Source organism: Panthera leo, chromosome A2 (assembly GCF_018350215.1).
Source record: "Panthera leo isolate Ple1 chromosome A2, P.leo_Ple1_pat1.1, whole genome shotgun sequence".
In the NCBI taxonomy this organism is placed as follows: domain Eukaryota; kingdom Metazoa; phylum Chordata; class Mammalia; order Carnivora; family Felidae; genus Panthera; species Panthera leo.
In genome coordinates this window covers 58058267-58083759 of record NC_056680.1, presented here as the reverse complement: position 1 = coordinate 58083759, position 25493 = coordinate 58058267, and the positions used below count along the sequence as shown (strand labels likewise).

Here is a 25493-nt window from a genome sequence, read left to right as displayed (position 1 = left end):
GCTCTGGGGAGTAGGGGTCCGGTCTCCAGCGCGGTCCTGCGACAAGGTCTGGAGGAGAGCTGGACGGCCACTCAGCTCCAATCTGCTCCCTGGGGCTTAGGACCGAGCTGTAGTAGCTCTGACTCCTCACTCCTCCCCAGTCCCCCTCCTGAGACTGAGGCTGCTGGCTGCAGCGTCCCTTTACCAAGTTTAGCAGGTGCTCCTCTGGGCTGGCTGGGCTCTGTCATGTTCACCTGCCCCGGGGAGGCGGAAGGGTAGAGACACGGGTCTCTGGGGAGAAGCAGGGGCGGGGGAGGGGGGTTCTCTCTGAGCAGACCACGGGCTGACAGGCTCCTTCACATGGCGCTGCACATGTCCGGTAGCAAGTGCAGGCCACTGAGCATCGCTGGAGAGGGACTCAGGAAGCTGGCTGTCTGCTCTCGGAGGGGCCGCTCCCCTCATCTTAAGAGAGAAGTGTGCTTGTCCCTCCCGGGCTCAGGGCGTGGGCCCACACGGTGGGCAGCACAGCAGTGACAGCTCATCAGGGGAGGGGACGGCGCTTCCTGCATCAGCATTCCAGAAGGAAGCTCAGTGCAGGGTCCTGGAGACACGTTCATAAACCGTAACCCCGGATGCCAGTGTTTCCTCGACTTCACGGCCCCATCTCAGAGCCAAGCCAGTGTCACCATGGCTCCCTAGCTCCCCAGCAGGACCGCATAGGTCCTGTCCCAGAGCAGAGGAGGAGCTGCTAGAACCTCAAGGGAGGAGAAAGGCCGGGGTGCTTGGGCTATGAGCCTGGCCCAGGCATCTCCAAGGAAGGAAAGCCATGAATGGGAGAGGATAACTTTGGCATGAAGCTTCCGGAAGGTGGCACAAGATGTGAAGGGGAGGCCCACGCCACACAGAAGATAAGGGGTGACCCTGTGACCCCCCCAGGCTGTTAGTTGTCCCCAGCCCAGACCTTGCTCCCCCTATTTGCTGAACATCGAGTGAACTGAGCACCATTAGGAACCGAGTGGTCTATCTCATTTTGCCCTTGTATCAGTCACGATGTGCTAGGACCTGCTGCGTTAACACATGGCCCCTGATCTTAGCAGCTTAAAGGACAAGGCATCTTTCTCATTCTGGCTAAATAGCCAGTGCAGTCTAGCAGAGGAACTCTTGTCACGAGGTCCCTCAGGGACTCAGGTTGACACGGGGTCTATCTGGACATACGTTCCAGTGGCAGGACATACTCTGTCCTGTGGCAGGACAGAGTAATGTACTAGCAGTTAAATGCTTCTACCCAGAAATGACACGTGGGACCTCCGATCAAAGTAAGTCCCGCGGCATTACCCCTCTCCCCAAAGGGGGCAGGGAAGTACAATGATCCTCTATGTGTGTCCGGAAGGAAGAGAAGCAGAATGTGTGGGCAATCCTCAAGCAAACCCCCCTTACACCGGTGCAGTGAATCCCAGGCCACAAACATACAAGTGACTTTCTAGAAGGCTCCTTAATTTCCTACTTTGTCCGATTCTGCTGAGCGGGTGGAAGATTTCACCTCTGTTGTTCTTGGGGGCTTTCTGCCTGGTCCCTGGACCAGGTCAAGTTTCCTAGCTCTGGTACAGTGTCAGGATGTCAGGGGAAGAGAAGCATTCGTGCCATTTATTATGGGCTGAATTGTGTCCCCCCCACCCAAAAGTCACATGGTGAAGCCCTAACACCCAACACCTGAGAATGTGATGTATTTGGAGACAAGGCCTTTAAGAGCCGATTAAGTTCAAACAAAGCCATTCGGGCGGGCCCTAATCCATCTGATGGGTGTCCTCATAAGAAGAGGAAATTTGGGCACACAGAGAGACATCAGGGGCGCGCATGCACAGAGGAAAGGCCATCTGAGGACACAGTGAGCACACCAAGGAGAGGGGCCTCAGGAGAAGCCAAGTCTGCTGGCACCTTGATCCCAGACTTCCAGCCTCCAGAACCATGAGAAGGAAATGTCTGTCATGTTAGCCACCTGGCCTGCAGTACCTGGCAGGCCACTACACCACTGGTCGCGTGTTCCCAGCCGTTACCACTAAGACCTCCAGTGCTCCTGGCGACAGGGACCTGCTGAGCTCAGAGCTCTGCAGTGTCTGTATCACTTGGGCTTGGAGACCGCTGTGCCCAGAGTCTTGCTCCCGAGGCTCACAAGGGCGCCATCTTATCTGGAGCCCGGCCTCCCCCATGCCTGGTCCTCAACGCTCAGGGACACATAGACCTGACTCCCAAGGGAATCCCCACCTGCTGCCTTCAGTAACCCAAGGCATTTGGGACAAAGTCAGGAGGTCAGCCACCATCTGTGGGCTTCCCTGGGTAAGGAAGGACAAGACCCAACTCCCCCTGACATGAAAGGGAAAAGAAAGCGAAGCTCAAGAAGGAAAAGACACAATTACTATCTCAAAATAGTATCCTATTTCCTGCGAGTGACCTGTTGGTGGTGGGAGGGGGGCTATTTTGATCCTCACATATTGTCATTAGGACCAAGCTTCTGTATACAAGATAGTTTCTTTCTCTCCCATTAAGGAAGCCTGTTGGCAGCAGTTCAGTGCTGGTACAGCATCACCATCACTGGGAACAGGACTTGTTGTTCTGTCTATTTGAGAAGTCCCAAGGCATAGCTTCCCAAAGTCACCTACCTCATCATCCAAGATGGCTGCCAGAGAGTCGGTCATCACATCAGCATTGTAGGAAGCAGGGGGACAAAAGAGCATACCTCCTAGCTGAGTCAACGCCCATTAAGCAGTCTGTGTTAAAGAAAGCCTCATACTTCTGCTAACATCCACTGACCAAAACTTAGTCACGTGAGTGACTACAAAGGGTCAAGGAATGTCACCTTACACCTGCCTGCTTCACTGAACCACAAAACACCAGGGTGTGGTTACTAAGGAAGGGAAGATTAGATAGCAACCAGTCATCAGATACCCTGAGTCCCTATGAGGAAACTGAAGGTCAGAGAGAAGACGCCACTCGCCCAAGGTCCATACCTCATGAGCAGAGGCAGCAGGGAGGTAGGACTGGAACTTGGGCCACATAGGGTTAATTCTATCGCCATAACAAGGCTTCCAGAATTCCCCACATTCTGGCCACTCTTCAGCATGGTGTTTGTTGCCATCTGGAAAGTGCTCCTAGAAGAACAGGAGCAAGCAAGTCTTTTCAGGAAGATTAAAAATTTGAATGGCGCACAGTGTCAATGAGGCTGCACTGGTAGGAGTTAATACTCGTACAGCCTCCTTGAAGAGTGTGCTGGTTCAGATTAGGTTGAACTATAAGAGAAAAATCCAAAGCGGTTTAAACAAAGTAGACATTTTTTTCTCCCTCATATTCAAAAAGCCATCATAAGGGGCACCGGCTGGCTCAGTAGGCTAATCTTCTTTCTGACTTCAGCTCAGGTCATGATCTCACAGTCCATGGGTTTGAGCCCGCGTTGTCCTCCGTGCTGACAGCTCAGAGACCGGAGCCTGCTTCAGATTCTGTGTCTTCCTCTCTCTCTGTTCCTCCCCCCATGTGTGCCCTGTCTCTCTCTCTCTCTCTCTTAAAAATATATAAACATTAAAATTTTTTTTTCTAAAAAGGAAGGAAGTCCAAGGCCACCATGGATGCACCAGTGTCAGGACATGGGCTCCTTCTATCTTGTTGCACTTCCGTGAGAGGCTTCCGATCCCAAGATACTCTGTGATTCAAGATGGCTGCTACAATACCAGCCACTGCAACCACATCCCAGTTAGCAGGAAGGAACAGAGCCTGTTCTCTCTCTAAGGAAGTTGTGTGTATGCTTGCATCCCATTGGCCAGAACGTAGTCACATGGCCACACCTACCTGCAAGGATGGCTGGAAAATGTAGTCTTATTCCAGGAAGCTGTGTATCCAGCTTTTAAAAAAACCAGGGATTCCATTACAAGGGAAGAAAAGGAGGGAAAACCAGGGATTCCATTACAAGGGAAGAAAAGGAGGGGTGCCTGGGTGGCTCAGTCGGTTGAGCATCTGACTTTGGCTCAGGTCATGATCTCATGGTTTGTGAGTTCGAGCCCCGTGTCAGGCTCTGTGCTGACAGCTCAGAGCCTGGAGCCTGTTTCGGATTCTGTGTCTCCCTCTCTCTCTGCCCCTCCCCCACTCACGCTCTGTCTCTGTGTCTCAGAAATAAACATTAAACAAAAATTTTTTTAAAAAACAATGGGAGAAAAGGAGGACATATATTGGAGGATGGCTATTAGTCTCTGCCAGAAGACTGTAAGACTAATTAAAACTAATTAAGACCACGTGCTCCAGTAATTCCACTTGCATGAGTTACCAAAAGCATATTTCTAAGGATTTTTGCCACTGTGCTGTCTGTTGTTGCAAAATAGATCAGGAACAAAAGTCCATCCCAAGGGGACTGGTTAAATAAATTGCAATATATCCATAATGTATGCAGCTGCCGGAGGGAAGCAGCTCTCGCATCTGACATGGGATGATCCCAAGATCAGATGTCAGTGAGGAAAAAATCTACAGAACGTCTACGTTCCCAGAACAGGGGTAATGAATACACACGGGTTCTCTGGAAGGCAACGAAGCCCCTGGCCTCGGTGGTGCTTCGGGGGGGAAGGGGACAGGGAACCTGAAAGTCAAGGTAGGGAGGAGAGTCAAACTTCGTCGTACACCTCCCTGCACCTCGTTTTTTGAGTGTGTGCGTGCGTGTGTGTGTTTCGGCATGTACGTCTATTACCTGTTAAAACACAAACTTTAAGATCAGGACAAAAAAAGGGGTAGGCCTCTAGCCTCTTCTCTTCTATTGGTGCCTCCCTGTTGACACAGCCATTTGATCCGTCACCACACTGAGCAAACCCCGGCTGTGAGTCTGGTATCTCAGCACAGGCGTCCCAGGCTGCAGACACTGAATGCAGCTCTGGGCTGGACTGTCCGGTCCCGCCCGGCCCCCAACGCTTGCCCTGCCTGGGAGGCGCTGCAGGCCTCCTTCGCCGGCCCCCAACAGGCTTCTAGGAAAGCTGCGAGAAGCAACCTCCTGGCAGCCCCAACGGTCCCCGCCCCGGCTGTGCCTTTGCACTTGCCGGTGTCCGGGCCCACGGATGGCCCTCTGGGCCCCTGATCCCGGCGAGCGTGCCTCATGCCCCCCCCCCGCCCCCGCCAGTGCCCTTGCTGTTCTCCCATGAAAGAGGGCTGGCAGTGCAGGCGGGGCCGGGCCTGACCCTTAGAACCCCTGTGGTCCCACTGAGCCTTCCTCCTCCTCTCTGGCACAAGGGATCGTGTAACTGTCAACTCCCTTTTTCTCCGGCTGCCCAAAGTCTCAGGGACAGACTTCAGTACGATGGCAGCAACACGGACACCAGCACCTCTCTCTTATTCACAGGTTGCTTTATTCTGGCCCCTTCTCAGCGTATCCCATCAACTCCCTGCCATCCTACCTTCGGAGCACCTGTTACGTGGCAAGCACTGTTCTAGGGGCTAAAAACAATCCAGTTGTCACTACTGCCCCATAACCGTCTGCCAGCCGTGCACGCTTACTGTTTCCTAACCCTTACAAGAGCCCCTCGAAGACAGGCCTTCTAATCCCCATTTTCCAGATGCCGAACAGGAGCTGGGGGAGGAGGAGCAGCCTGTCCAAGATGGCAGAGCAGAAGGAGCAGAGAAAGGATGGGGCCCGCAGGGCTCATCCTAAACCCCGGGCTCCCCAACAGGGTAGGGAGACAACAGCTCACAGAACCATGATGCTCTTTTCATGTGCGTCTCCTCTGCTCAAAAAGGGGCCTAGGGCAGGGAGCCCTGGGATCCGATTTCCCTCCATGTCCCCAGCAGCCAGCCTGTGCACTGGCCAGTGTTCCTTGGCTGAGTAAACGAAGGGGCCCAGGGCCTCCCAGTGCTGGGGACACAGGACCTGCCAGGACCTCTGTACGTCGCGGGTTCTCACCCCGGCCCCGGCGCTCCGGCAGAACCTCTACAGCTACACCTTCTGCTCCTTTTGTTTTTTATTAAAAAATAGATCAAGAAAATATCCACACTTCAGCCCACCTGCCAGAGTGGGCTCTGAAGAGGCCAAAGTGCCACGGGGAGGGGACTTTGGAAGGGACGAGGAAGGCCAGACCGGTCCCGGGTGCGCAGGCTTTGGAGAAAGGAGACGCCCTCAGCAGGCCCTGGGAGATCAGAGTCTGGGCCATGTCGCTGAGCAGGGTGAGGGCAGGTGGAAGGGGGAGGCGGCCCCCAGCTAGAGCAGAGGTGGCCACAGGCAACGCAGAGGGCAGGACAGGGCCCGCACGGGGCTGCCGCCCACAGAAGGTCCTGCGACCTCGTCCTCCTCCACCAGGGGCTTTGCGCGCCCTGGCCTTCTCTCCAGTCTGCCCTCCGCAGGCCCCAGCAGGCCTTCCTGCCAGGGTGGCCACACTCAGGCGTTGATAGCCTTCCAGCGCTCACTGTCTGTGCTGTTGATGCTGCCAGTGTGGCAGGGCATGGAGGCGATGTCGTCCAGGTAGGCCACCCCTCCGGCCGAGTCGAACTGTGTACTCGCGGCCCCTGCTGCCTCCGGTCCCTCTCGCCGGGCCACCGCGTAAGGCTGGGGCAGGTGCACGTCTGGTTCCTCAGTCTCGTCCACTTGGCATTTGTAGGAGAAGAGGATCTTGGGCTCCGAGCTGGTGGAGAAGACAGAGAGACAGGGAAGCTCCACCGGAGGGTCAAGAAAGGCTTCCTTTTCTGGGCAATAAGGCCTTCGGGCAGGGAATGAAACACACGAATGGCTGCCTAACCGCCACCCTGGGAGGTCCCCAGGGCTTGGACTCTGGAGTCCAATGGGACTTGTTTTAAAACTCAGCCCGTATGTGAGCTTGGGCAAGGACTTCTGCGCCTGTTTCTGTACAACTCTGAGCTCAATGAGGGTAAACAGAGGTAAATTCCAGCCCCGAGGTGCTCCGCAAACACCAGCTGTGACCTCCACCCTTGCAGCTTTGTGAACTCTCACTTTGCATTTACTGGTCCCTCCAGCATGGAGATAAAACTGATGGGGAAGCACTGCACCCGATTTGCAAAAAGGAGCCTGAGGCCAGGGAGATAAATACACGTGCAAGGTCCCACATGGATCAGGGGTGGGCTGGGGTCCAATCCAGCCCCTCTCACCCCACCTCTGATGCCCCCACTTCCTCAAACCCAGCAGGTGGGGGAGGGTGCGGCGGGTGGGGGGCAAAACGCCAGCACTCCTGCCACAATAGAGGCCCAGGGTCCAAGCCTCCATCCCACGTGTCCTTAGCATCCTGTCTCCCTGCCACGTGCACCAAAGTGCACCCACCCTACCCTGCACTACAGGCCGGCTTCCCCCAGCCCTGCTCATCTCCCTAGCCACTCCCAGCTTGAATCCGGGAGCATGGTGACTTGTGTCTCCTTTGTCCCCTGCGGTGTCTGGCGGCTGCAGCGGTGCGGGACACGGAGTAGGTATTCAGTGAATGCTTGCTGAAAGAATGAGCTAATCTACCGTAGAACGAAAAGCAGCAAGTGTAGAACAGCGCAGAGCTACTCTCCTGCGGGGAAAGTGTGTATGTCTGTGTGTGTCGTATATATAACGTGTAACGTGTATGTATATATAATGTACGAATGTGTATGCGTGTGTGTAAGCACGTGTAGGAATATACATACACCCTTCATCAGCATCGCCTTCCTGGTATCCGAGCCTGCGCCGCGCCAAGGGACGCTCAGGACCCCGCAGCTGCGGATGCGCAGGTGCAGAAAGCTGGAGGCGCAGTTCCGCCGGCAGCCACGAGGCGGAGCTCATGGCCCTCAAACCACCAGAGGCGGGGTGGCGAGCAGGCAGGCCACCGCCTACCCCTCGGGGCCCACACCCCTTGCCCACACCCCCCCCACACCCCCCCCACCCCCGGTGGGAAGACTCACCCAAAGAAGCCCCGGAGGAAGGCCACGTAGATGAGGGGCGCAAAGAAGCTGAAGTAGAGAAACGTGGTGGCATCTACACAGCTGGGGGGCAGGAGGAGAGGGTCAGGGAGGGGCCTCCTCTGGGTGGGGCCTCGGCTTGGCCTCCCCCTGCCCGCCGCCCCACAGCCGGGCCAGGAGACACCCTGAACCCCGCCCCACCTACCAGAGCCCCTCGATGATGTCGGCGCAGAGCAGCGCGCTTCCCAGCCCCTGCAGCAGGTTGAGCAGCGCCAGGATGCCCGCATACACGTAGAAGCTCCTCCGTGCTGGGGGGTTGGGGACCGTGAGGTCCTGCCCTTGCCTCCACCCTCCATTCCCAGCGTGTCACCGGAGACCCCTCTGGGCCCCCAGGAGGACTCCCTCCCTGGCACCCACGGCTCTCCGGGAAAAGAGTCAACGTCCCACCCCCCAGGGACCCAGCCCTATCCCAGAGCCACCCACCAGCTGCTTACAAGGCAGGGAGATGCGCTCCTTCAGCGGGGTCTTGGGGAGCACGACCACCAGAGAGTAGACCTGTGGTGACAGAGCAGGGCTGAGAAGGATGCTGGGGACACCAGTACCAAGGCATCCAGTCTCATGCTCTGAGGCTCCTCGGGGCCACCCCCAAGGTGCCCAGAAGGGGGGAGGGCACCCTCGGCCTCACCAGGAAGAAGAAGCAGGAGCTGACCAGCCAGAACTGGCGGCCCCCATGCCCATAGATGTTGAAGTCCTCAGCCGACAGGTGGGCATCAGGGTACAGGATCTCCAGAGTCCCCTGCAGGGGCGGGTGGGGGAGGGTCTCAGTCTCCTGCCCACCTGGAAAGCCCCCTCCCTGGGAGCTCCCTCATACAAAGCACCCAGATCTCTCCACCACCCCAAGCCCAGCTCCCCAGCCTGGCCATCAGAAATCCTCACTCCAGACTGCTCTCTGGCCTCGCCCTGCCCCCTGCCCACCTCGCTCCACCACCCAGAATAGGCCCAGCCATGGGGCAGGGGACAGAACTGGGCAAGAGGCAGCCCCCACCAGATCTAAGGAAGGAGTCTCTAGATGGACAGCTCTCAGGGTGGTCTGCAAACCCGTATTTTCCCTACCCGGGCTGCTTCTTAAAACAGCAAGTTCTGGGCCTCCTCCCTGCCCCCACCCCAATCTACTGGATTAGAATGGGGGGGGGGGGTAAAACCTGCCTTGTTAACAAGCACCCCAAGTGATTCCTGGGGCGCATTTAAAGTTTGAGAACACTGCACCTGATAAACATTCAAACCCTGACCCAGAATCAGGAAGCAGCGGATGTGCGGCCCTCAGTGACCCTCTGGCCTCCTCCAGGGAGCCCTCATAGCTGCACCTGCCCCACCTCCCCTCTTACCTGGGTGACAGAGTAGGCCAGGGACAGCACTGTGGTGATGGCCAGCACCCGCTTGATGCTTGACTTGCTCTCCAGGTGACCTGGAAGAAACATGCTGGTCGGTCAGGGGGAGCCAGCCAGGTGGCCGTGGTGGGGTCGGTGCCCGCTAGGGAGGGACAGGGAGAGCACTGGCCCCAGCCGCACACGCACCAAAGGCAAGGCCCAGGATGACCACACTCAGCTCGATGGCCAACAGGAAGAAGCGGGTAATCTCCCACAGGATCTGGACACAGAGTGGGCAGACTGTCAGCCTGGGGGGCCCAGTCACCCCTCTCCCCAGTGCCCAACATCCCCCACCCTTGTCAGCAGGCCCGGCCCCACCTTATCAGCAACGGTGGCAGCGTCCGAGGTGCTGACCGTCATGGACACCACGGCCCGGGCGATGCCCACCAGCGCCACTACGAACACCTGGTGGGCGAGAGCGGGGATGCCATTAAGGGGTCAGGGAACGAGGCGTCTGGGAACAGCGGGACTGCAAACCCACACCCCGCCTCTGCAGGAGCCTCTGATTCTTCGAGAACAGAAGGATTCTACGCTAAGAGTCAGGGGTGGGATGCAGGGGGGTGGCGAGATCCTCCGCTGCTGGTGACAGTTCTCTCTCCGGCCTCAGTTTCCTGGCTACACTGGCAGCCTGAGAATGGTGACATTCTTAGGGGTGACATGGTGGGTCCCCGCTGCCTCCTGCCTCTGTGACCTCAGGCCAGGAAGTGCACCTCCGTGCCTCAGTTTCCTTATCTATGAAATGGGGTAAAACTAGCATGCACCGCATTTGATGGCTGGCAGGGGCAAATGGGTAAGTACATGTAGCAGAAGCATGCGTGGCACCCAGTGAAGGCGAGGTGCACATCGGGTGCTAGCACTGTCATATTAGTGGTTTTATTTCCAAGACGCGGGGGATGGGAGGGTGCAGGGAAGAGACATCAAAGACCCTGGGGAGGGCTACTGCACCGGCAGGCGGTGCAAAAGTGCCTGGATTTTGTCACCCCGGTGTCCACTCGCTTCTTCTGGCAACAGCCTCCGCCCTCTCCCTGCCGCTCGCATGGTTCGGGGGGCTGACCCCACCATGCCTGGCTTCAGGGGCTGGCCTGTAGCACAGGGCTGGGCATTCAGCCTATGGCATTCCCTGATTTGGGGATGGCAGGGGATCCCAAGGGAGTCTAGTGAAAGGCACACCCAGGACAGCAGGTGCAGCCACTACGAAAGGAAGCTGAGGAGCGCGCCAGCCTGGAGTTGCCGGGCTGTCTGACTCCAGGAGGGCAAGACTGCTAGAGGCAAGGCCAACAGAGAGACCCAAGCTGACAGGGAGACAGAGACTGTGCCCCCACGACATTGCCGAGCACCTGAATCCAGCCATGCCTGAAGCCCTAGGACTTGTCAGATTCTCAGTCAATATGTTCCCTCCAGCTTCTATGAATCTAACTTTGGTTTTCTGGGATACATATGAAGGGGAGAGTCCAGGTACAGGGCTGCCTGAGTGGCCCCGTCAGTTAAGCGTCAGAATCATGGTTTTAGCTCAGGTCATGATCTCGCGGTTTGTGGGTTTGAGTCCCAAGCCTGGCTCTGTGCTGACAGCAAGGAGCCTGCTTGGGATTCTCTCTCCCTTTCTCTCTGCCCCTCCTCACTTCCTGCCATGTGCGTGTTCTCTCTTTCTCAAAATAAACAAATGTAAGAAAAAGAAGAATCCAGACACACACAACAGTCTGTCCTCTGTGCCACAAAAACCGTGTCAGCCTCCTGGGGAGGCTGACCCCAAGATCACAGGAGCGCCCCAGGGTTAAGCAGACCCAGTGCACATGATGTGAGAAGGAGGGCACTGAGGCACAGAGAGGCCAAGCCACCAGTCCAAGGTCATTCAGCACAGCTGAGGTCCGGAGATAGCCTGAGTCAACCCTCACCGCTGTCTCCTGAGCTTTCTAGAACAGAGTCCCCAGGAATAAGAGGGCAGTGCTGAGTCCCCTGTCCCTGCGTTGTGTTCCTGGGCATTGGCCTTGGGTCGCTTCTCCCTGTCTGCTCCCCCAGAGAGGGCATCAGTAAGTGATGCTTTAAATAAATGTTTAAAAAAATAAATAAATAAATAAATAAATAAATAAATAAATAAATAAATAAATGTTTTATCTGTGGAATAAATACTCATCTCTGTAATGAGTCAGAGAGGCAGCGGAAGACAGAAGAGAGCAGGCTTCAACACCCACCACTGCCTCACAGAGGAGGGGGCTCCAGTCAGCCAACGACCCCTGGGGCCTCCACCAACGGCCTCCAGGGTTCCACACAGCCTCCCCTGACCCTGCCTGCCCGCTGACAACTCCCCTGCCTGGGAAGCTCTGAGCCAGGCCACAAAGAGGGGGACCAGAGAGCCATTCAGCTCTCAGGCAGTGGTAGCTAAGAGGCAGAGAGAGGGGAGGATTCCAGTCAGTCAGGCCTGAGCTCTGAAGGATGCAGCTGGATGGCCCCGCACCTGGAACCCTCACCTGGAAGCCACACCTTGGGCCCACCTTCTCAACCACAGCCCTGCTACCTCTCCCGAGGAGGCCCACACCAAGAGCACTGACTGAGGAGAATTCAGGTTTGCCCAACAGGCAGGAAGAGGTTCCAAAGAGGTCTCAAAGAGTGTGTGGATGGCTGGATGGACAGACAGACAGATGGGGGTGGCCGTGGGCATTTCCCCCCCCAGCCAGTATCTATTCCCCTTCCCTCTACTAATGATTCCCCACTTTTCTTTCAGGGACCACCACCCTCTTCAGTCCACATAGTCTGGCTGAGTTGACCCCACACCCCAGCGCCAAAGTGCCCCTTTCCCTGCTAGTCACAGTGATTGGCTCGGGGACAAACAGGGACCCAAGGTGGGCCGGTCAGAGGGAATTTCAGGTCCATACTCGCACCGCCAGTAAAGAAGTCCTCTTCCGCTGGCATTGGCAGGGAGGCAGGATGTTAGCTCACGGCTGCTCTTGGCTATCTCTGACACCAGGCAGGGAGAGCTCATCTGAGATAAGGCCAGAGGAGGGCAGAGATGCAGAGAAACAGAGTCCTGATGACACCCGTTCATCCTCTGGATCCAGCCTCATCTGAAGCTGGCTTTCATTACAGAGGCAGTTGAGAATTCCCTTTTGCACTTATGCCAGTTGGAGTTGGACTGAACTCACCAGGATATAGAAGGTGATAAAAATGGGGCTGGAGGTGACGCGGATCTTGGCCCGAGCGAACGGAAGCTTCCAAAGCAGGAAGATGAAGAAAAGCACATTGGGGACGAGCAGCAAGACGTCCCAGTACCGGACCCTAGCAGACGGGCAGAGAAGCCAGCTGACTGGCAAGGCTCTGTCTGCACCCATCCCCCTCCGCAGCCCGTCATGCACACGCACACACCCCCGCACACACGGGGGAAACCCACTCACACGCAGCCAGTCGGCCCAGCAGGGCCACGGCTGCCTCACCTGGAGGTGCCAATATCCTCATAGAGCAGCAGCAGACAGCGATGTGGCACGCTGATGTTGGGCGCCACGGGCGGGGGCGGGGCTGTGCTCCCGTTGGCCCGAAACACCTCCTCCAGGGCGTCCATCCCGCCAGCAGCTGGCCCTGCGGGAGCGAGAGCCCCAGCGTGGCTGCGTGGCCCCGGGTCTCTGGTCTCAGGTTCCCAGTGGAACCCAAGAGGGCCGCATACAGTGGGCCTGCGGACAGCTCCCCCACCCAGCAGGGGGAGGGCGGGCTGTGGCTCCTGCACGTGCCACAGCACAACCCCCAGACAGGGGCCCGGTGACCCCAACAGTAAATGCCACCGCACTGATGGAGCCTTACCGTGAGCCTGGCACAGCAGCGCAAGCCACTCGGCACGACCTCAGTTCATCCCCCCAGTCCCGGGGGCCCCGGGGACAGACAGAGAACAGAGGGGTTAGGAGCCAGAGTTGTTGGCCCCTCTGTGCCTGCTTCGTCCTGCCCTTGCAACGCGGTAATGACCGACGGCATCCACCCCGTGAGGCTAAGTGGTGCCAGGCGCCTCCTACGACCCACACACGTGCAGTCCCCAGATTCCGCGAGCTGCACTTCCTCCCTGCACGCAGATGCAGAGCCGACTTCGAGGCAATCACACGGCCACCAGGCGCCAGAGTGGGGCATCAGGCACACCTCAGGTGGCCCACGGCCCTCATCAGCCTCTGCTGCCACCCTGGAAAGGCAGACGCAAATCTGGGGGGACGTGCACTGTGCCTGGAAGCTGCACAGGTGTCCAAGTGGAGAAGGGAGGGAAGGAGATGTCCTGCAGAGGGCGCTGTGTCTGCAAAGGCAGGAACGGGGGCTGCTGTAGAGTCGGCAGGTGGGCCCGCAGACAAGCGTCTCCCAATGACAGCTTAAGACCCCAGCCTGGAGGTGCCTGGGTGGCTCTGTCGGTTGAGGTCCGACTGCAGCTCAGGTCATAATTTCATGGTTCTTGAGTTTGAGCCCTGCATTGGGCTCGCTGCTGTCAGCGCAGAGCCCGCTTTGGATCCTCTGGCTCCCTCTCTCTTTTCCCCTCCCCTGCTCATGCTCTCTCTCTCTCTCTCCCTTTCTTCCTCAAAAATGAATAAATAGGTAAAAACAAACACTAAAAAAAAGAAGAAGAAGAAAAGAAAAAGAGTCCAGCCGGTGGCCGGGAACCCTGGGAACTGCCCTGGACAAAGCAGGCTCCCAGGTCACTGGGCTCTCAGGGACAGGAGCAGAGGGGCTGGGCCCACACTGCTGGCAGCAGGGATTTCCTCAGGGAGCTCAGGGGGCCCAGGGCATGTGAGCGAGGTGTGTGTGGCCCGGGCACCAGGACGTAACAGATGCCAGCATGAAAACTAATACTTGAACACACAGGGCCTGATGGCCTGGCGTCTCCACTTCTGGGTACATTTATAATAGCCCCAGGCTAGCAACAGCCCAAATGCCCACCATCGGCAGCAGGCACACATATATGGCGGCGTCGGTATAAGCAGCAGAACAGAAAGAGAAACTACTGTTACCAGCAGTAACACGAAAGGGCCTCACAGATACGGTGCTGAGCAGAGCCAGCCACGAGAGTGGATATGCTGCTGCCTGACCCCGTGCAAAGATCTAGGCGAGGGCCACCTTTGTGGAGGACGGAGGGTGTAGTGGTGGGGGGAGGAACACCAGCTTCCGGCGCTTGATCTGGGGGGGGGGGGGGGGGGGCGGGTACACAGGCGTGTTCACCCTGTCAGAATCCACTGAGTCGCATCTAGGATCTGTGTGCTTTTCTGCACGGGTTACACGTCAGTAAGTTTTAAAAAATTAGAAAGACGCGTTCTGTTTACACCCCAAGAGTGCAGATCTCACACTCAGCCAGGGGCAGCCCAGGACGCTCAGCGCCCTGTTAGCAAGGATCGGTGGCCCCTGAACGACGGGCCGAAGGAGAGGGCTGGAGGGGATACAGGGACATCCCTGCTACCTATCCAGGCCATGAAACGGGAGCACTGCCTCTGGCTGAAAGGGAGAGGAGACTGAGGCAGGTGGGCTGAGACCATCCTCCTCCATCCCTTTCTCCAACAGGCCACTCGCTGCCTGTGGATCACATCCCCATTGGCAACTCGAGGCCAAACCAACAGGGCAAACATATGCCCGACACACAGTAGGTCCAAAGAAAGGGTGCGTTCTTCGTGCATTTTCCGCCCGCAGCAGCAGCACCTACCACGAGCCAGGGAGGAATCTGGGTGTTGGGCCACACTTCCCCTTTGTTCTAGGAGGGGAGGCAGCCAGCCAGCATGAAAACTGCCTTACGAAGCAAACTTCTCCTAGAGATAAAGGCTCAGAGAAGAAAACGGAGGAGTGGAATGGAACAACGGGTAACACAGTAGAGACTACCAGGGTCCCCAGCATCCACCCTTCCCTTTAGCACTGGAGCCCAAAACTCACACAAGGCTGCCCAGAACAATAGCTATTTTCTAAGCTTCCCTTGCCACTGGCTATGGCCCAATGACCAACTTTTATCCAATTGTAAGTGAACAGTTAATTTAATGAGTTTGTCAATTTCAGGCCATGCACTTCTCCTTTCCCACTGCCTGGAATAGGGATGTGGTGGCAGGAGCAACAGCAGCCATATTACACCACGAGACAGAAGCCATGGCTTGAGGAGAGAGCAGTAAGAAAAAGCATCTGGGTCCCACACCCAATAGGCCTCCATGCATATCCTGGACGGCTTGCACGCAGACTGTCACGCGACATGCAGGAGTAATCTTCTATCTTGTTGTCTCGACCTTTGTTTCAACAGCAAAGGCAGAATCCCAATGAATATAAAGAGGTGCTGCTTTGGACTGGGTCGTCAGACAACCCAGTGCCTTCTGCACTAGATCTAACTAATCGAGAAGCAGGCAGACTTGGAAAAATCTGGACAAAGAGCATATCTGCGAGAGAACAATGAATGGAAACGCCGTGAGATACAAACAGGCTTGGCGTGTTCAAAGGGCAAAAAGCAGGCCAGTGTGGCTGGAGGTGATCAGAAAGGCTGGCAGGGCCAGGTCACTGGGGGCCATATGACCACATGCAATGCGATTTCATTCTAAATGCAATGAGAAGCGTGTCACGAAGGCTGGGGACGGGATCCCCTTTCCACTCAGGCTGCCGTGGAAAACGGACCGGAGCGGGGGCAGAGTGGAGCCCCTGTACCAGTGCAGGCAGGAGGGCGTGGCTGCAGTGGGGGTGGAGTGGAGGAATTTGGGATACCTTCGGGAGGGTTGGCCCACCTGACCTCCCCACGGACACACGGAGGGAACGAGGGAAGACAGGAAGGATGTGGTGGCTTCTGGCCTGAGCCACTGGATATTTTGCAATGGCAAGGCCAGTGCTGTTAATGTGGCCCCACCAAACACTGCTCCCTTGTCCCTAACTGACAAAGTGCTGTTCTCGTCCAGGCCCCCTCCATGATGCCCTGCTGAACAGGCAGGGACCCCTCTCCCGGGCCACAAGCTGAACGAATTACTGTTGGCCAGTGGCTTTGGGGTCAGGGCAGTGTGGAACAGGACCAGGCACTTGGGTCGTGTGCAGGGGTGCTCCAGTTTGACACAGGGACTGTGGGGGCAGGGTGCTATGATGTTTTTATAGACAGGGGCCAAGGCTGCCAATGTCCCGCAACATGGGGGACGGTCCACCAAATGGATAATCGTCCTCGCCTTTGCCAACAGTGCCCCGAAGGGAGGCTCTGGTCAAAGTCAAGAACGGTGTTCTCTTTGCTGGTGGCCAGTTCAGGCCAGGGCACGTGATGCCACACGGGGGAAGTCTCCCAGGAAACGTTTTCCTTCCTGAGCACCCGATACTTTGAAGGAGGAAAGCCCCTTGTTTGTACCTGCATGTGGCTGTTGAGGGTATGACGTCTGAACTGCAGCCGTGCTGAACACGGGGAGGTTACTGCTGGCAGGGGGTGTGCCGGCCCCCTCAAGACTTCTCGTGACCTGAGATGCTGACTTTTAAGTGACCGGAGTTGAAGGAGAGAGATTCTCCAGCCCCCTCCACCCCACTCACCACTCCCTGTGGAGCAAAGTGTCAAACAGCCCCAGGAGGGGCAGGTCTGGGAGAGCAGGCCAAGCTCCCAGCAGCCGCCGGGAAGCTGAGAGCTCCTTGTGAAGGGATGGGGATCCCAGTCCCCAGTGGGGATGAACAGGGCTAAGGAGCAGGAGAGCCGGATAGAGAGTCTGAAGGGGGAAGCGTCACTTGGTTTTGCCTGTCCAGTGTCCCAATTTCCTGAGGGGGAGCCTCACCTTCCCCAGTCTCTGCCCATGAAATTTGGGTACAGCGGACTGTACCACAGCTCCAAGGAACGAGCATGGGATCTAAGCCCGGCCAGTCGGGATGCTCCCCTGCCCCGACCAATGAGAATCAGCCCTGAGACTTTTGCTATAGTTGTTTGGAACAGATGGGCTTTCTGCTAAAAGCAGTACGCCAGGGCTGTCCCACTTTGACCCTGCACATGGATACCCACCCGAGAATAAAGCCAACTTCGAGGAATATAGAGCCGAGAGACAGATGGAAATACATCCCGGAGACAGAACAACCTCATGCGAGCCCCTGGATCTGGCCACACCTGAAGTTCATCCTACCCCTGGACTTTCTTTTGCATTTTAAATCCCACAAATTCCTTTCTCTGCTTAGGTCTGGTGGAGTCTGATTTCTCTCCTGTACTACTGAAAAACTTCCGGCTAACACACGGTATGGAGTTGGGCAGATCCGGGTTGCACTTCTGGCCCTGCCGTGTACTTGCTCCGTGACCCTGCGTGAGTCGTTTCTCCTCTCTGAGTGTCACGGGGACAATAACACTTACCCGACAGAGGTGCTGAGGATCAGACAAGGACAGAGAAGCAAAGGTCTACAAAAGGTAACATAAAGGTAATTGTTGCTTTCCGCCCCCTCCACCCCCAGAGGAGGGCTTGGGGTGTAGAGGAAAGAAGGATTTGGTTCCAAGTCCAAGGGCCCCTTTGCAAGCACTGCTGGCTGTGGGGTGATGAAGGAGAATAACATCGACTGCTCCCCACCAGTGCCCCTGCTGACTCTGCTACAACAGCACAGCACACTCGCTGAGCCCTCCCAGCCCTACAAGGGAAGTACTTCTGTTACCCCCACCGTACAAAGCTCAGGGCCAGCGAGCCGCCTGCGAGGTAATCTGTCTCCAGTGCCCAGGCCCTCAAGTGGCAACTTGCCAAGGGCCCCTCTCCAGGCATTGATCTCTCCACCTGTAGATGAAAGGCTTCATCTAGAGCTGTGCTTCTCAGACCTGAGCACTGTGCACAGGCAGGTTCTGATCCGCAGGCCTGGGGCCCGGCTGACAGTCCTCAACGCCAACCCCTGCGGCGCTGCTGGTCAGAGAACCACAGCTGGGTCATGAGGCTGTTGGCTACACCAGAATTGCCACTATGGGTCAAAGCTTACAAACCAACTGAGGCAATGATAAAAAATGAAACAACCACGCACACTACCTGGAGACAGAGGACTTTACGTGTGGTGACACACTTAACTAACACAGCAGCCCCTAAATGAGAGGGAACTACTTTGTACCCATTGTACAGAGGGGGAAAGGAGAGGCACAGAGGGGTGAGTCACTGGCTCTACACTCTCCTCCCCCCACCGTGGGTGAGCTCCTGGCCTCAGAGGTAGAAGTCTGGGTGGTGACAGACAAGGAAGGGGACTGCAGGCTCACGAAATGGGGGACAGCGGGACAGGAGACGGTGGGAAGGCCGGCTGAGGGCAGGGGGCAGTAGGGGTGGAGCCCAGACTAGAGAGGGGAATTCTCAGAGGACTTTCTGGGATGCTTGAGTAGCCTAAGGCAACCCCAAGCCTCTCAGGCCCAGGGAAACTGGGACAGACTTGTCTTCCACCTGGGAGGGACTTTCCTGACCTTGTTAACATTCTAGAGGCCATCTTCCCGCTCACCACTTGGGCCTCCAGTTCCGTCCCTTCCTCTGTGGCCGGCCTATGGGGCAGGATGCCAGGCTGGCTCCAGTCGTGCAGTGCCAGACCTGCTATGAGCCCCTGGATGGGATTTTCCCTTCTCTGGGCCTCAGCTTTCCCATCTGTGCATTGGGATTGACCAGGGCTGGATGGAAAACTCTAGGGAAGGCAGAGAGCCCCGAGCGTAAGAGAGAGGCTATGCCTCATAGTTGCTGTCATGCCCCTCGGGGCTTCTGACCCCTAGCAGATTGCTGAGCTTCTAAACCCTAGAACCAAAACAAAATGAGAAGGCTCCAGAGGACAGACGCCAACCCCTTATCTTTCATCCTTGGGGGTGGGGAGGTGGACACTGCCTGAGACACACTGCCAGCAGCCCAGGCAGGAGCCCCCGGGAGGATGGGAAGCCCTGGGCCCCTTCCCTCATCTGTCAAAGCCCAATCTGATCTGACCCCTGCCTTCTGTTCTGCCTCATTCCCTTCCATTCTCTAGCCCCTGGCTTCCACCTTGTTCTCCAAGCTGTTAAGCATCCTCCTACCTCAGGGCCTTGGTGCTTGCTCCTCTCCTGCATCATCTCCTCACGTGGCCCATTTCCTCAGGGCACTCCTTAACCATCTCTCATGGCTGGCCCACCCGGTGTTTTCTTTACAGCACTTCATTTGAAGTGGCCCAGCTGCGTGTTTATGTGTTTACTGGCTGCCCATCCCAGGCGTGCTCATGACCCAATCCCCTAGAATAGCGCCTGGCACAGAATTAAGTTCTCACCAAAATGTTACAATGTGGACAGATGAATCTCCAGCAGAGTGCGGCCAAGCCCTTCTGGGGAGCTGGAGAAGGATCGCCTGGGAGGACCCCACAGCCTCATCCCCACTACAGAGGCAGAAGGCAAAATCGCTCTCCACCCTCCATCCCCCCGATCCCGTGGAAGCTGTCTCTGAGCCTCCCAGACAGTCCTTGATGCAACAGCAGCCCGGCCTTATAAACAACACCTCCTGCTGTGGAAGCAGGTCCTGTCACGCTGTTTGTAGGTGGGGACACAGGCCCAGATGCGGGGCCACTTGGCCTAGATCTCCTCCTACACAGCCTCAAGCCCCAGGGTCCACCAGCCCTGTTCGATGGCCAACCCGGGGCCTGTGCAGCCCTGTGTGTGCTCATTCCCCCTCGCAGAGGGCTCAGCCGCCCCATCCCATCTACGGGCCTCCCAGTTACCCGCCTCTTCCCGTGAGTCCTCACCCAGGGGCCCCTGGCCCTCTGAAACTTCCCCAAGGGGGTCCTCTGAGAGTGTGCCGTGAGCGGGAAGGGGTCATTCCGAAAGGAAGGAACGGCGACAGGTGGGCCCCAGGTCCAGCTGTGGGGATGGGGGTGGGTGTCCCGATCAGCTCCCCGCTCTCCCGCAGCTGTCGCGGGGAGTCACTATGGGCACCCGGGCTCTGGGAGCTCCCTGACAGAGAGGGACTGTAGGTGCGGCGGAGGCCGGGAGGCGTCCCTGGAGCGCCGGTCCCAGGCGCGGCAGAGGGAGGGGGGCACCCAGCCCCGCGGCAGGGCTTCCGGACGCGCAGCTATGGGGCTCCCCGTCCAGGTGTGGCGGGAAAGGGGAGAGGATCCCCTCCTTACCTGAGGGTCCCGGGCCGTGCTCAGCCCCCGCCGCCCGGGCCGCTCATCCACCACCGCAGGGTGCGCAGACCCGGCCAGGCCCCGGGACTCCGGCCTCCAGCGCCCCTGGCAGGCAGCAAGGCCAGGGAACGTCGCGCAAGAGCCGGGGACAGCCGGCTCCGCGGAAATGGGGAATCGGCGGGAAAGGGGAAACGCGGTCAGCGCGCCGGGCCCACCGGCCCCCAAGACACCACGCAGCCCTTCCCGGCAGCGGTGACCAGATGGCAGGCGCGTCCTTTTCGTTCAGCCAAAACTGCAAAAACAGCCACAGCCCCTACTTATAGCCCTCAGGCCCGCCCCCAGCCCCCAGAAGCCTATAGAAATGGAGTTACATCAAAAAGAAGGCGCAAGCCGCGGAAGAAGCCAATCAGATCCCTAAGAGGCGGGGCGACCCGCTGACCTCTTAAAGAGACAGCAAGAGGGCATTGCGGGGGAGGGAAGCAGCTTTGGGGTAGGGAAGCTGCTACGTATCTCACCCTGAAGGCTGCCAGGATCGCGGACCCGAGAACTGAGGACGCTGCCCCCCTTTGGCCCCTGCTCCTGCCCCAGCTGTCAGCAGCTGTCAACAGACCCGCTCGCTCCAGCCAGTGCTCCTCCTCTGGGGCCCGGACGCGGCAGGACCGTCCAGGGAGGAGCCTCCGCGGACCTCCCCCTCGCGTGCTGCAGCCGCGGGCGCCCCTCAGCGGCAGTCTTGCCTGGTGACCTTTGGTCACCTGGCTGGGGAAGGAAGGGTAGGGACAGCCCCTCCCCCTCTCCCGGAACGACGCGTTTCCACAGCATGCCACGCTGCCCCTACGTCCACCATCAAAGCGCTCTGGCATTATTGAGCACCAATCGGGTTTCAGGCACTAATTTTCACAACAACCTTGCAGGGCGGTTATTATTAGCCGCCTATTCAGAGGAGGAACCTGCGGCTTAGAGACGTTAAATAACTTGTCCAGAGCCATACAACTAGGAAGTCAAGACGCCCGGGGTTTGAACTGCCCCTCCTCTCATCTCTGACTTCAACAGGTCTTCAGGCAATCTCCTCTGGGAAGCCTTCCCTGATTGCCCCATCTTTGCCGTGTTCACTCCTGCCTCTCCTCTGCTGGCCCTGCGTGGTTTGGCCCCTCCTGCGTCTGAGTCACCGTTTCCCACCTAACCCCTCCTCATTCAGCGTGTTCAAGCCACGGTGCTTTCTGTTTCTCTTCCTTAAATATACCAAACTTGTCCCTGCCTCCCACTCTCTGCATCTGTCCTGTCTGGCTGGCTCCTTGTCACATGACCTCCTTGACACCCTAGCTAAAGTAGCTGTGCAGTCTCTCACATAATGCCCCTTTATTTCCCTCCAAGCACCATCTCTCGAACATGATTATGTTCATTTACTTGCTTCCTAGTTCATCAGCCACCCTCCACTAGAATGTCAATGTCATGAGGACAAAACCATGTTTGTCACTTTCTTTGCAATATCCTGAGGCTGACTCGGTGCCTGGTGCAAGTTGTAGACACCCACTCATCACGGTAACCTCAGGACACACACCCAGTGATAAGACGGTGACTTCACAGTTGGGCTGGAATGACATGGACCCCGTTCTTCTAAAACAGGAGAAGGTTGGGAAGTCACCACCTCGTGACCATTTGGGATTCGGTTTGTCTGGGACTTTCCCAGCTTGGACTGTGGTCAGTGTGCACAGTTTCTGTAGTGGCCAGGAGGGGCTGTGCCCAAGCTGATGCCTGCCTTCCTGAATGGGCTACGGGGAGTCACAGTCAATTCCTAGAGTCGCCAGGAAGCTAAGAAAAGAACTTCATCACTGCTCACGTTTAATTAGGTAAAACAAGTCCTAGGCCACTCCTCACCTCCAGGGGGCAGGAAAACTTCCCTCCTACCACGTTCCAGGAAGAAGAAATGGAGTATCTGTGACCAGGCTAAAAGACTACGCTCCATCTTTATCTTTATGTGTGTGTGTGTGTGTTTTTTTAAGACAGTACAGACTTTCCGGGGCAGGGAGTTTGCTATTCTCATTGCAACGCACAATTCTGCATTCTATACCCTGGGTTTGGGGCCTTGCGTGTAGGTTTCTGCAGGATTTCCGAGGATATCTATTTCGTGCCCTCCTCTTCAGGGCAGAATCAGGATCTTATTCACTGTGGTATCCCCTACATACAGGACAGAGTGGAGCATTAGCGAAGTTCAAGAAGTGGTAGTTTAACAAACAAAGATCAGACTCCCAAGTTCTGTTCCTTGTCCTACACTGGGCTCAGGGGTGGTCATCCTCTCTAGGCCATGGCTGCTACAGAACGGGGATCCCTGAAAGCAATGGAAATCTCAAAACAACAGAAACAACATGACTGCTCTGCTGTCAGAAGAAAAGTCTGTACAATTTGTCATGTAACTGTCGAGGCCAAAGGAGCAGCCAGGAAGGCTGAAAAGATCTCTGGGATATATGTACGCAGTAGTTGGCAGAATGCCCATGTTGGTTCCTTGGTCTGTGTGAGGAGAGTTTTCTCAGAGGTGAAGGTCAAGTGAAAGCCCCTGAAAGTTGCCTCCTACCCACCTAGCTTAGCCAAGATAAGTAAAAAAACAAGAACAAAAACAAAAAAACAATATCACATGGACAAGGGAAATGCAGAGATTAGTGCTACCCATGGAGACCTAAAGCATCTGGAGTTGGGGATGGACCCCATCGTATCCCTATTTAATTCATCAGTCTGATCTTTAAAAAATACAGAAAATGGTAGTGGATTGCTACAAACTCAACCAAGGAGTAGCCCCAATTACAGCTTCCGTGCTGGTGTCCTTGCTAGCGTGGATCAGCACGGCCTCAGGGACCCAGAGGCTGGCCTTCTATTTGACCACTCATATCAGGAACCATTGACATTCACAGGGAAGGACAGCCATTCACATTTATGGTCTTGCCCCAGGCCAGTGGTCACTCTCCCACCAAAGGGCCCTGGCCATCTGGACATTTGACAGAACATTGCAAAGACATCCTACTAATCTGGCTGGCTGAACGAGAAGTAACAAGTAAATGAAGACCTCGATGAAACATATGTGCTTCCGAATCGGGTGGAATATAAACCCCGGGAAGATGTGGGGGCTTGCCACATCAGTGGAGTTTAGGTCTGGGGCATACCAGAACATCCCTTCCAAAGTAAAGGACAAACAACTGCATCTTGAATACCCCATTGCAGGGAAGGAAACACAATGCAAAAACTCACTCTTTGGGATCTGGAGGCAGTATATTCTACACCTGAGAATTCTGCGCTGACCCATACATGTCTGGATGACGTAAAAGGAAAGAGCTGTCCCATGGACCACAGGGCTCACAGACCCTATAATATTAGAGGCATAGACGGTGAATAAAGATGCTGTGTGAGGTTTATGGCAAGCCCTAGTGGGAAATCCATCATGTACACCCCTAGGGTTCTAGAGCAACGCCAGGCCACCTATAGCAGAAAATTATATATACATTCCAAAAGCAATTCCGCTAGGCTACTGGACCCTGGTGGAGAGAACTAGGGGACATCAGGGACCATAAGGCCAGAGCTGCCCCTAATGAACTGGGTTCTATCGGGCTTGCTAAGTGGTAAATTCATGTGGGCCCAGCAGATTATAAGCGATATGTTGTACCTCCATATCATCCACCCCCGTCACACCAGCGCCTCTCCCTCATTCACACCTATGACCTATCCAAGAGGTCCCTCGTGACCAGCTGACAAAGGAAAAAGGCTAAGCTTGATCGGAAATGAGCTGGCTCCTTATCAGATGTCTCATATGACCTCTCATACCCTCTAGTTCACTTGCTGTGAACAAAGCCAGCTGCCATGTTGTGAGATGTCCTGTGGGGAGGCCCACATGGCAGGGAAGTAAGAGGACCCCCTCCAACAGCCAGTGTGAAATCGAGTCCTCATCCAACAGTCTGGGAGGAACTGATGCCTGCAACATGAGGCAGCTTGGAGGTGGATCCTTCCCAAGCTGAGCCTCTCCGATGAGACTGAGGCCCCCGCCAGCACCTTGACAGCAGCACTGTGAGAGATCTTGAGGCAGAGACACCCTGCTAAGCCACAGCCAGATCCCAGACCCCTAGACACAGTCATTGCTTCAGGCTGCTGGATTCCAGGATAATTTGCTATAAGGCGATAGATAACTAATACAGTCCCATCCACCATCTCTTCTCTGGCTTTTCCCCAGCAGTTCCCAGCATCCCATCTCCTGCCCAGAGTCCTTTGTTGGTGCCTCCTAACTGTCAGTGTTTCCCAGGTCCCAGGCCTGGGTCTTCTCACTGCGCTCACTCTCTGGATTGTCCAACCACTCTCAAGACAATCTACAGCTGAGGCCCAAACTCCCTCTCCAGGTCCAGACCCGAGCATTGGATGACCTCCTGGAAATCTCCACTCAGGGCCCATGTTCAACACAGCCAGAAACAAACATCCTCTTTGCCCCCAAATTTGTCTTCCCTCTGAGCTCCCCATCTCAGAGGTGGTGCCATCATCCACCTAGTCTCCTAAGCCAGAATCCTGGTGTCATCTGGGATGCCTCCCTTTTGCCTGCCCTCAATACCCAATGCCAATAGATTCTCTCTTCTAAGTATCTCTGGGATATTTCCAGTCTTCATCATCCCTCCTGCACCTACGCTGCGATCCATCCAGAGATGCTTCCTCACTGCCGCGCTCACCAAGGGACCTGCCCTAGCTTGAGCTAGCTGCCTGTAACTGGAGAGAGGACAGCAGCAACGGTCTCCAGTTTGGTTCAATCCACCACCACCCAGGAGCAGCCTGAGGGATTCTCCTTTCCTGGGCATCGCAAGCTGTTTAACCGAAACTACAGAAATGCCTAGAGATCCCCGCTGCGCCGTGCTCTCTTATATATTTACAGTTGTCGTTCTTTGTATCTGGAACATCTCGGTATCTTTGCTTCCCTCAGTCAAAATAACTTACTAGAACACCAAATGTGGCCTCCTACAATCCTGGAGCTGTTTTGGTGCTTGAAGAATTCGGCCTGAGGGCTTTTGGAGTAGCTGAAACAGACTTTCTGTTCATAAGACCTCGGGAAACAGGGCTCTCTGAGCCTCGGTTGCCCCATCTGTAAAATGTCCACAGGGTGGCGAAGGTCGCGCAGGCAGCAGGTGGCGCTGGTCTTCATTGCCCCCACCCGCAGCTCCAGCTCCCACACCTCTG

The 25493-nt window shown here is 56.3% G+C and overlaps 1 protein-coding gene across 3 annotated transcripts; it reads right to left on the bottom strand.

The window, feature by feature from the left end:
• Window positions 1-5207: 5207 nt before the first annotated feature.
• TPRA1 (transmembrane protein adipocyte associated 1) lies at window positions 5208-25443 on the bottom strand. 3 transcript variants are annotated; one of them, XM_042912582.1, is made up of 11 exons: window positions 25254-25443; window positions 12716-12857; window positions 12428-12560; window positions 9609-9695; window positions 9438-9510; window positions 9249-9328; window positions 8549-8659; window positions 8358-8418; window positions 8069-8171; window positions 7867-7947; window positions 5208-6617 (listed from the first exon to the last, which is right to left on the bottom strand). In XM_042912582.1, the coding sequence occupies exons 1-11, from the start codon at window positions 25396-25398 to the stop codon at window positions 6374-6376; spliced, it is 1260 nt and encodes a 419-aa protein (XP_042768516.1). In that variant the 5' UTR covers window positions 25399-25443; the 3' UTR covers window positions 5208-6373. The 3 variants fall into 3 exon arrangements, with proteins under 3 accessions (XP_042768516.1, XP_042768534.1, XP_042768524.1); XM_042912600.1 differs by lacking the exon at window positions 25254-25443 and adding an exon at window positions 20813-21007; XM_042912590.1 differs by lacking the exon at window positions 25254-25443 and adding an exon at window positions 20298-20589.
• Between the last annotated feature and the right edge of the window lie 50 nt (window positions 25444-25493).